We start from the raw sequence: 12234 nt of genomic DNA, 5'->3' as shown, positions 1-12234 counted from the left end.
GCACGTACCGAATAAATATGCTAATTTAATTGCTTTTTACAACAACAGGATACATCAACCTTAGTGTATTGGTTGTTGCATCGTCGAATGTATTTCATCGGTTAACTACAGTCGGTTTAACAGTTGTTTCTTTTTACCGATAATAAACTGGATGTGATTTAACTTAAACATTCACTGATGCTTTTTTAAGAAATATTCAGTGAAAATAACTAAGAAATATCTGGTTGAAAAAATATATTGCATTTCATTACGATGTTGATGTTTTTTTCAAGTTGCATTTAATCGATTGAGAAATGAGCAATTAGTTAATTCAACAAAACTTATATTTGTTATGGGGACTGAACGACCAACTGACTCCCTTTTGTTTTTCTGGGATGGTGTAGTAGATACATCAGCTAATGTTCATTTTGTTATCGATTTAATTGTGATTTCATACATAGCTACTTTTTCGTTACCAGTTAAAATAGTAGAATTGTTAATAGTCAATATTCGCTAGAATGTATACAAGGCAAAAAGAAGGTCTCTTTAAGTTATCTTTAAGACGTCGCCGTGTCGTATTGAATATGGTGTCCGCCTAGCGACCGTGAGGTCAAGGGTTCGATCCCCACCGTGGGAGCGTTCTTTTGATCTCCCCAAAGATACCAAGTACTGGTTCTAGGCCCAGGAAAAGGACTCGAGAGCGTTTAAATAGGCCTTAGGCCTTCGATGCAATCGAGCTAAAATAAATAGGTTACTGCTAAGGACCAGGTCCGTTTTATTGTGACAAGAATTAATTTCTTGTTAACAACACCAGCTCGGAAGGTAGCGATTGAAATATATGCCACAATATGTTGTGCTTTTGGTGCTATTAATTCTTTGAAGCATTTGATACAATCGAAATGCTAACAACATAAAAACTTGGGTAAACAAAACTGTAACATGTACTTACAACAATCGAATGCTTATAATATAATACAGTGGATAAAAAATATGACATGTACAAAAAGCAATCAAAATACTAACAACACAATAGCTCAACCAATCTGTAACACTCACGAACAACAATAAACAACAAACAACAAAATAACTTGGGTCACACAAACTGTAACATCTAATAACTGCAATCAAAATGCTAACAAAATATAAGCATAAAAGAACAATTATCGCAGAGGTGAAGTATGAACTTTCATTGTACAAAATGCAATGGTAATTGTTTATTGCAAAATACATGTTTATAAGTATACACGATGCCTAAAAACATCAAGGCACTAGACAATACTATAATTTCATATATGACATTTCACATATAATTTTTTTTTCATTTCATAAATCCATGTGTTTGTGGGGTGGTTATTTGGATGTTTATTGTATATATTGAGCGTTTCCTGCAATCAAATTTACTTGATAATCCTAATATAGCTTATATTATGCTCATACCGTCTAATCCCACTGTTCAACGTGTCTATTCTCATTACATATTTCCCACGAATCATCCGGTAATATGCTTACACTACTTACAGGGAAATTCCTTGAGGATAACACACAAACTTGCGATATGTTATTTAATACCGTCAGACACAGCTTGCATAGATTAATCATCTTCACGTGCAAAAAAGACAACATGAGGTATGACAACTTTGTACATTCGTATACTCGTTATTCGAGATACTATTTAACTGACATATTATCCTTTATATGTACTTAAATAAATTTGTGTCCAAGTTTAAATGCAATCTTTCTTGAAACGATATCAATGTTTATTAATTACGAAAATGCCCTCATCAATATGATATTTTAAACAAAATCCAAAATACAATGTCACAGTTATATTTGATAGCATCATCTCAAAAGGCATTTGTGAATATTTATAACTTCAAAAATTATTTATCATCTGAAAACGCCCCTATTGTTACTACGTACATTTTACACCAGCTAATTTAAGAACAAATGAGAAGCAGTGTTATTATTACTTGTATTGGTTTAGAAATGCTTAGAAGACAACACATGTGATTTACCATTTAAATAACAAAAACATAGTTCTGCGTCTTTCTTTATAGAACACTTAAATATGTGTTAACGTACATAGTGCATACAAACATTTTCATAATGTCTGTAGAATTTAAAATTAATAAAATAAACTTAATCAACATACACAGTAGGGCAAGAGCAGTGATTGTTTTCATTAGCATCACCAAGATATAAGGAAGGTGGATCTCCGAATCTTCTTTTGTTGGTAACTTTTTTTTTACAATACTCATATGGCGTATATGTCAACAAGGATGTTCGATACCATAAATCTTTAAATCTCTTTGCAATCGATCTATCAAGCCAGGTGAAATAATATTTTGCGAGTACAATAAATTCTGATCGAAGGTAGTAAATAACGCATAAAACCCAGAGTTGTTAATAACAACAAATACAATTGCTTTTGGAAGGGTTACTATATGTATAAATGATAACATTAGTGGTAGATGGGATGTAACTGAAAACCTAAACTTTTGCTGATATTAATTATATTGGAAGGAAACTTCTGAACGACATTGTTAGAGATAGAGAAATTTTGCTGTGATGTAAAGGCAGAGCAGTTTCGGTTTCAGCTACACACAAACACCAGGACCAATAAATGATACATATTAAAGTTCTAGAAATTTAAATGACATCCTTGATTGGAAGTTGAATGATTCTGAAATATGTAATGCAGAGAAATTATTTGGTTTGCCAGAAATATACATGTTTAAATCTCGTTTTAACAAACAGATCAGTAGGTAAGTGTTGTAGAAGCAAGATCCGGATGCGTACATTAACAGATCTATCAGAGTTGATATGATAACATGAATCTGGACTGAGTTATGAAGCACTTAACACAGCTAAAAGTGACATGTCGAAGTTGTGTAAAAGCCGGATGGTTATTCAGTTGGATCCTTTAGTGGCTCATTTTCCCAATGATGTTCATTATTGAAGAGACCGACCAATCCAAAATATCAATAATTTTGGGATGTATATTAGGTCTTGTGTTATTTACAACCACTGACACTAGCAAATGATATATTATTCTTTACTCCAGCAAATGGAATTCATTTTATGTCAAGCAAACAAAAGTGATTCCGATCCTTCGATTGCGTAAATATGTTTAGACAATATATATTATACTCAATACATTACACTCACAAATGGACGTATCAATAATAAAAGACAGCGGTAAAAAATCACATGTATCCACATAAGTCTAAAGTTTTGATAACTGTGAGTAGGTGGATTAAATTATGTGATGAAAAAAGTATGATACTGAAGTTGAAAAATAAGGCTCATAGAGCGCAGTGTGCTGAAAAATCCAAAGCGAAACAAAGTGGCCTTCCAATTACTGAAATAATGAAAATCGCTGGAGAGTCAAATTATATAAATTTTCTATAGTCTATGACAACCCATTTTAAAAAAGCAGTTACTCCTTTCCAGAGGCAGCATTACAAAGCGAGATTATTTTAGTTTAATCATTTGGTTTTGCCACCAATTGTTTCCTGTAAGAAAGTTATATCTTTGTGTTGAAATCTCATCTGATTCCGGAAATAATATGACGTTATAGAATTTTCCACACACACAAGACTTGTCTGGAAGTTGATATTTGGTTGAAATTGAAGGGATCAAATGCCCAAATCATGATACTTTAAGTGGAGAAAAGGATACACGTTGTATACCTCCATTGTTGTAGCAAAGAAGAACATTCTACGGCCTGTATTTATTAACATGTAAACCTTACTTTGTTTCGCATAATAGCCGGTAATTTTATTCTTGCTTCTTCTGTACATTTAATCCTTTAATTGAAGAGATCGCTTTATACGAACAAATAACGTTTGGTAAAATATCACAATGTAAAAGTACCAGTGTAAATACTGGTACATATCATCGATATCGTCGATATGTTTACTTAATGATTTTTATTTCAATTATTTTTCTTAAAGCCATCTTTAAATGTAATTTAACACGGAGATACAGGACAAAGTGTTGTTCACGAATGTGATCAGCTCCTTCTGTCCGTGGTGTTTTTTTTAGCTTTCTCGTCTCTGAACACTTAGCATCAATACCTAGATACTGACAACGTCAGTGGCGCGTTCAATCATGATAGCGATGCCAATCAAGGGTAGGTTCATGACACCTTCGCAAAGACCTGATATTTACACTAAATAATAGAAGATATATGCAGAAGGATTTGTTTTGTAACAGCCTGCTTCATTTTATAAACAAACTGTATAATTTTCATCACGTTCGAATATCAAGTTATATCAATCCTGCTAGAATAACCACAAGTACGACTTAATGATAACGTTCACATTTTGACACATATTTCCTTCGTTTTGCAAGATTTACAAAGGTGGACTTTTAAATGCAGCTCTACAGAGCTTGGCTGGATTACAAACTCCCAACCAAACATTAATCTAAAACTCTTTGTTTTTACGTATGGTTCCTACATGGTCCGAGCATGAGTATACCGTTATCACGTTTAGTTTTCGGACACTCTAAGCGACTCTAATGTTTGGACACCCATAAATAACCAAATATGTATGGTCCACAATTTTCGGCTGGCTTCATTCTATCAGAATTCTGCCTATTTGCGTAAATCTTGTGAGCACGTATTTTTACAACAGTATTGAAGTTCGGAAAACATAACAGATAAATGTAAGATTCAGTGGAAACATAATATGTTGATGATTTGTGTAAAAGGACATGTGAAACGAGATTGTGAAGAAAAAAATAACAGCACTGTTGTTATTTGTTTTGGCTTGTTGTTGTATTCCTTTCTGTAGTAGCGTCAATTATGATCACCTGCTTGCTCTTGAACTAATCACTTTGTTAATTAATGCCAATTAAAACTTCAGTTATAAAAGACAATATGCGCTGTTCAAAACGTTTATTTAAACAACTGATGCAATTGTTTTGCAAAATATTCACATTCTTGAAAGACAAATATTCACGAAACTTATCAAACAACGACAGTTCCGTATTATTTTTCACCGTTTATTTTAGTTTAATAATACAAAGTTCATACAGCAGTATAGAAAACTGATGGTGGTCAGCGTTAAACCAAGCGTGTTTATTATAAAATAAAACATTTTGAATAAAACATGATGTAAAATGATTCTCAATAAATTGTGTACACATCTTTAATAGTCAATACGATGTGGTACTTACATGTTATACCTTTGGAAAGGTGACTTGATACACAGGAATATCTGAACAATTATGCAATAGGACTTATGACATAGTGTCTCTATATTTTCGAACACTTTTTGGGGGTATGGTTGTGTGTTCCTTAATTTATGGAGACGAAAAAAAATATCCTTAAGTGCCCGAAACTTGGATTTATTACAGTATAAGATCGTTACTTCGCGATCACATGTTAATTTAAATTTTAAAAAATGATGGGGTTTTCCAGATATCTCAAGTATAAATAACAGTTCTCATTTACAACAACAACAATGCTACAACGAATACACTCAAGTGAATAAAAACAATATGCAGTTTCGTGAACTGCGATGTAGCACTGCCCTTCCCGCCATCGAACGGCCCTGGTTTTGGTCTCAACCAAGTTTCCGCTGTACGGTTATTGCACATGTCCGCCCTACATATGTGTCTGCATGACGGATAGACGCCGTTCGTGTCGCAGCACGTCTCCCCGGAGCAGAAGTCGGCCGGGGGAAGGCAGTTGCGATCCACGGACCGCACCTGCGTCCTGTCTGAAATAACAGCAAACATCGATATATTGCTAAAGTGTTGGTAAAGCAAAACACACAACATTACATTTTCACATATGTATACATAGTTAAACTTACATACGCGTAAATCATGTCGTGTTGGCGAACACATGGCAGAACATGAAATACTATTTACCATACTCAGAAGTTCCAAACGCAGTTTGCATGTGCGTTTATGTGATACGATACGAAATAAAGTAACACATTTTTCACAATATCGGGAGTTGATGTTTGCTAGAAACACCATGACATATCTCGATTATTCTTCAGGTATTATACTCAGTCCTTGTTGTTCGTTATTATTCGATTCGTCGTAAAATGCAGGCTACATTTTACAAATTACGGTTAAAACATGGTTCGTTTTTTTACAGGTAATTTGAAAAATTATATTAGTGGTAATCCTTTTATATGACGTCTGCATTAGATAATATATCAACGTCAACTTTTCGGAGAGATGGTGTTCGCTTTGTTTTGTAATTGAGGCGCAGCGTTTGATTTTGGCTTATGGTAAGGATAACTTTTTAATTACTGTGTGTATGTATATGAGCGTCTTTTACATCATTAAATACCTCAGCATTAACTTAAAATGGATTTCCATTGAAGTAGAATCCTACTTTTGATACAAGCTTGTTGCAGTTTTTTCAAATTTGACTCGTTCACATTATCTGCCTTAATCATTTTGATGCAAATGAGATCAAGAAGCCAAATCGCAAACATATTTTACATAATTTTGCATAACATTGCATTTACATTTATACAAAATAAAATATTAAGAGTATTAAACAAATATGCATAATCAAAATAACTCTTATAACTCTAAAATAATAAAATTTAGTAGTTTTACCACTAAAAATGTCAACTAACCCTTGAAAATTTCAAGAAAAGGGTTCATTTGTCTTCAGGTTACAAAATTTATTAAAATTCCTAAAAACCATTTCCATTAAAATTACTTGTTCGTAGATAGGGGCATATTTTAAAGGTTGTCATTAAATGCCTTTAGTTGTCAGATTTTAATTTCGGAACTGTAGAGCTTCAGTATTAAGACAAGAATATAATTTATTTTAAAAAGAACTAAAGGGAAATTGTTTGTCCCTATATGGGCTCGAACATGTGTACTTGAATTAAACGGCTATTGCCTAAACCACTTGGTCATCCGAATTATTAGTATGTGCAGTCATTTTATACTTGTTATAATTAATCATCGTGTTGTGACAAAATAAAATTTCGTATTGTGAATAAAGTTAAGGAAAACAGCAGCATAATTAGAAAATATTTAATCGTTTCACGCTTTCAACGCTTCTTGTTTTATCAATATCAATTGATGCTTGACGGCGCTGTGTTTTCAGTATCAGATTACGTCATACGCGGTATTTTAATATGTGACACAAAGTTGGAAATGTTTAATGTTGACAATCTGTGAACACTTTCCTATAATATATTTTAATAATTGTCGCATGAAAAAGTCGCATTCAGATAATATTATCACAAACACGTGCAGCTTAAATAAACGACAGCAAAACAAAAGGCAGCATGCTAAAAAGAAGATCAATAGTTATAATAATGTTGAGTATTAATCCTCTGGCTTGCAATTTGCCACATACATGCGTTTATATTTACCATCAGTTATTGAAGAACTGCAATACATTTGGAGAATTTGTATAGAGTGCTACTGAATTCTCTCTCATTTCGCCCACGCCTCGTTTAGACGTGCTTCTTTGGTTATGGAGATTCATTCAAGAGACTTTAATGTGTAACCCTGACGACGAATAAGTATGCTAGTTTGCAAACTGAGTATGTGACAACGGGTCTGTAAAAAGTCTTTAGACTTGACCATGGGGATCGGCAATAATTGTATTAAAAAATTATAAATGATCGTATATGGAATTTTATCCCTGGAGGGAAAATGTATCTACGATTTGATGACTGCGGCGGTCATTGGTTCATAAGTAATTATAACAGCTCGAACAAAGGTACCTACAGTATTAGAATAAATATGTATTTACCTGAATTAAATACTGCCTTGGTGATGCACATGTATGGCGCTGTACAGGATACTTTCGCTGGAGTTGGTATGGTTGCGTTAACACACTCGTAAGTGATGCTTGGATCACTTGAGAGAGTGTACGAACACACGTAACAGTCGAATCGCTCTGAAAACGAGACAACGATTGTAAATGCGTCTTCATAACATTCATGATGCTCAAAGCAAATAGTGGCTCATGTTAATAAGAACAATGATAACAGACATGATAAACATCAACTGCCACCATTATGATCATTAAGGCTATCAAATAAGTCAGCAAACTAGTGTTGCGTTGCGTACTCACACAGTAGGCTTGGTTCAATCAATTATATTGCAATAAATTTTGGAGATGGATTCGTGTGTTGTTGTTGTTTGTTTGTTGTGGTGTTGTTGTTGTGTTAATGTTGATTGCCAATAAACTGAAACTAAACTAACTAAACTAAACGTTGTTGTTGTTGCGTTTTTTGTGTTTCTTATACAACGTTAATGTAATGTACAAAAGAACAAACTGGTACATTTGCGTATACAATTCTGCGGGTGCTTTTAGTACCACATTTTGACAAAACGTGCTTACTTCTATACCCTTTATATCAATGTTCAAGTTATGCAACGATCCATGTCAATTTCAAATATTATATATTTACCTGCTCCTCCTCCTAAAACGAATCCCAGCCAGGTCACACTTATCAGAAAATACTGTAAAACCGCCATCTGAAATCAAGCCGTAAAACATGTAATCTTAATAAGTTATTATATCTTAATTTATAAATCATTTTACAAGTACTGTTGATAGCATAGATGAACTTCTTAATTGCCTCTAAAAGAAAATGTAAAAAAAACGCAATGTTGTTTGTATCGGTAATTTTATTATGTACATGCGCTCGCTTTGTTTCGACTGGCGTAAGTCGTATTATTTTAATATGCTGATTTAAAACATTGTTCGAAAGTTGTAAAGAATCGTATCGAAACGATCAACACATTGACAGAAAATTAACAATAAATAAACATGCAATAATAAATTTATACCAGACACAAAAACAATAGTATCAATGAGTACTACTTTAAACAAAAATAATGTATGTACGTACGATCGTTCCGTTTAAATCCAGAGAATTGGGCGTAATTTACGCTCGCTATCTTTACATTTCGCATAACACGTTCTAACGTAGACGTTTATACCACTATTGAAACAATAGAAAAGAATGCATACTGCCTCGGGCTATATAACATGTCGATGACGAAGATATGAAAACAACCAGACTATGAACGTCGGGTCACTCAGCCAATTATAAAAATGTTTGTAAGGGTGATAGAGTGTTGGCTGGGAATTTAAGTTAAACAGATATAATACAAAGGTTAGTCAGAGTAGGGTGCGTGCTTGTATTTGTTGTTGCTATACCACATCTTTACCACGGTGCCTATACCACGTAATTTTTTTCGGATCTGTGTTGGGAGAATAAAGCGCGACCCATTTAACATTTTTAGCTCGACTATTATATATGAAATAAATATAGTGGGGCTATCCTACTCACCCCAGCGTCGGCGTTCCCGTTCCCGTTAGCGTTAGCGTGCAAATGTTAAAGTTTGCGTACTACCCCAAATATTTCCTACTTCCTTTGACATATTGCTTTTATTTTTCGCATACTTCTTTACCAACATGACCCCAATCTATAAACAAGAGCAGACAACTGAATCAAGCATTTTGACAGAATTATGGCTCCTTTCATACTTAGAATATGCATATTATTGATAAATCTATGTTAAAGTTTGCGTACCACATAAAATATTTTCTATGTCCTTTGACATTTGCTTTCATAGTTTGCATACTTCTTTACCAACATGATCCCAATCTATAAACACGAGCAAACAAATGTTTCAAGCATTTTGACAGAATTATGGCCCCTTTTATACTTAGATAATTGAACATTTTGCTAAAATTCCCATAACATCTTTATTTATGATCACATTTGATTCATACTTTGACAAAACAACACTTACCTGACATACCACAATGCACTCCACACCCAAACCATCCCCCATGCCCCACCCCAGAATCCCCCCCCCCCAAAAAAAAAAAAATTGTTTTTTTTATTTTTGAAAGATCATCTATTGAATGACCACACACCCACATTATACCCCCCCCCCCCCTCTCCATGATGGCTTACGTTATACTGTCAAGCACTCGAATAGTCGATTCAGATCTCTTGTTAAGGATCTCTTTTTCAATATTTCACCATTTTTAATGGGATAAAGTGGAGAGCCCGCTCATTCATACGAGTTTTCTATAGGTATCGTGATCTTTTAAAAACAAATTAGTATTTTTTCAGTTAAGTGCAACTGCGCGTTGGAACGGCTAGAAAAATGTCGGATCAGTGTGGGGACTTTATATTACAAACGCGCGGTTGCACTTTACTGAAAAAATACTTATTTGTTTAAAAAGATCATGATACCTATAGAAAACTCTCACTAATGAGCGGGCTCTCCACTTTATCCCAATAAACATGGTGAATTATTTTAAAAAGACATCATTGAAAATGTTAACTGGATCGCGCTTTATTCTCCCAACACAGATCTTAAAAAGTCACGTGGTATAGGCACCGTGTTTACGGTGATAAGGCGTTCACATCTGATGTTTATTATTTTCTTGTGTGCAGGTGAAAGTCTTGACACGAACACGTGCACGTATATAAGTCTTCACGTACCAACATGCAAGTCTTCGGAATCATTTTATATCCCTCCCTTTTTCTACCTGTTTTACTTGTAAATGTTGTAGTAAATACAGAAGGGCATGTTTGTTTATTGTATATATTACACTTTAATAAAGAAACCTCCATTACCACTTGATATACACATCAAATTTTCTTTAATATAGAACATACATACATGTACCTCATGGATATATACAGAATTGGTTATCAAATATGCTCGCTTGAGTGCAAACATCATAATTAAGTCAGTTATAATCTACAAAATTAATCATACGATACATTTTCACAAAAGAAGTCACTGTGCCAATGTCATCCCCCCATACAACTTCAAGTCTGATTATTTTCTGTGTGGCTTTTTACGGTTAAATAATAAGTAAGTTAGAATTTTTTTTTATTGAAACCTAAGCATTATGGGACTGCCTATTAATAAAACCCAAACTGAATTGTGTGACAATACAGTTTTTTGTTGATAACATTATTTCGAATATAAATAATAGCCTTCAAGAGTGTTTTACCTGCTGATCTTAAATTTTCGCTCAGTAAACAGGCAGTCGATTGTGTCACTCGTTCATTGGTAATTTAATTATTGTACATCGATTTCGTTGGCTTAGATATCAGACTCAAATGATTTTTCTAAAACGAAATATCAAATAAATAAAAAACATCCACATATTATTCTGCAATAATGTTTGGCGGAGCTAACACCTCAGAGCTGGCGCTAAAATTCACATTAGCCGATTTATTAACCCAATGTAAATCAAAGTACTGGCAATACTGGTGTGACGATGCTTTTGAAGAGGATGGATATAAAACATCAATTTAAGTTTATCTATATCACCACAATTGTGTATGTTGATACGAACATTTGGGTACGATAAAAAATTTGGGTACGAAAATTTTGGGTACGAAAAAAAATGGTACGAAAAAAAATTGCGTGCGAAACATTTTTGGTACGAAAAAAAGTTTAGGGGTACGGGGAAGTAGTACCCGTGGGTAACTTAACCCATTGAGCGAAACTTGGAGGCGTGTCACATTCTTGTTCATTAAGTATGGCAATACCTTCATGATGATTTTCGAAAGTAGGTATGAGTACATAGCCGGACCATGTGAGCTCAATCGTATGAGCACTTGACTATCCGAGTTCGCCCACGAGCATATGGATAAGTTAACTAATAGCGAAATGACGTTATACATGTATATGCTGAAATCTAACAATCGAACGAAATATCAAACATGTTATGTACACTTAGGTGGTTGTGTAATTTCTGTTAGAATATCGTATTCAATATGTAAATGTTAAATGATTGTGCCCGCACTTGAGTTTGTTGCCTTGTTTGAGTCTATACGCGCCTAGGCTGTGTCCAGTGTGTGTATTTGTGTTTTTCCATGGTACTGAGTTACCTCCGCGCTGAGGCTGCATAATGTTGGGACCCGGAGTGTGTCCAGCACTCCTACCTAATAAGATTAGATTGACGACAGTTGGGACGAATTTTGAATGATAGCTGCAATTTCCAGCTATTTGTTTTGTACTGAAATACTTTTTTAATTTTTTATATGGTCAAATGCTGCGGGGGTGGGGGATGTGATTATCCGGAAAAAAACACCTGTCCGGAATGGTGACCACAAAACATACAAAATATAACATTGCGCCGGGAGCGGTAATCGAACCGGTGTCGTAAAGGTGAAAAAGATAACGTCCATAGCACTGCGCTAGCGGGATGGACAATTACGCGAAGAAATGTTGTTTTATCTATAATTATCATAGCAGTGCAGCGTT

The 12234-nt window shown here is 34.2% G+C and overlaps 1 protein-coding gene across 1 annotated transcript; it reads right to left on the bottom strand.

The window, feature by feature from the left end:
* Positions 1-5292: 5292 nt before the first annotated feature.
* LOC127863295 (uncharacterized) lies at positions 5293-8962 on the bottom strand. Its single transcript, XM_052402713.1, has 4 exons — positions 8838-8962; positions 8394-8460; positions 7730-7876; positions 5293-5708 (listed from the first exon to the last, which is right to left on the bottom strand). The coding sequence occupies exons 2-4, from the start codon at positions 8458-8460 to the stop codon at positions 5437-5439; spliced, it is 486 nt and encodes a 161-aa protein (XP_052258673.1). The 5' UTR covers positions 8838-8962; the 3' UTR covers positions 5293-5436.
* Positions 8963-12234: the final 3272 nt, after the last annotated feature.

Source organism: Dreissena polymorpha, unplaced genomic scaffold (genome assembly GCF_020536995.1).
Source record: "Dreissena polymorpha isolate Duluth1 unplaced genomic scaffold, UMN_Dpol_1.0 chrUn004, whole genome shotgun sequence".
NCBI lineage: Eukaryota > Metazoa > Mollusca > Bivalvia > Myida > Dreissenidae > Dreissena > Dreissena polymorpha.
This window is presented reverse-complemented; position numbering and strand designations above follow the sequence as displayed.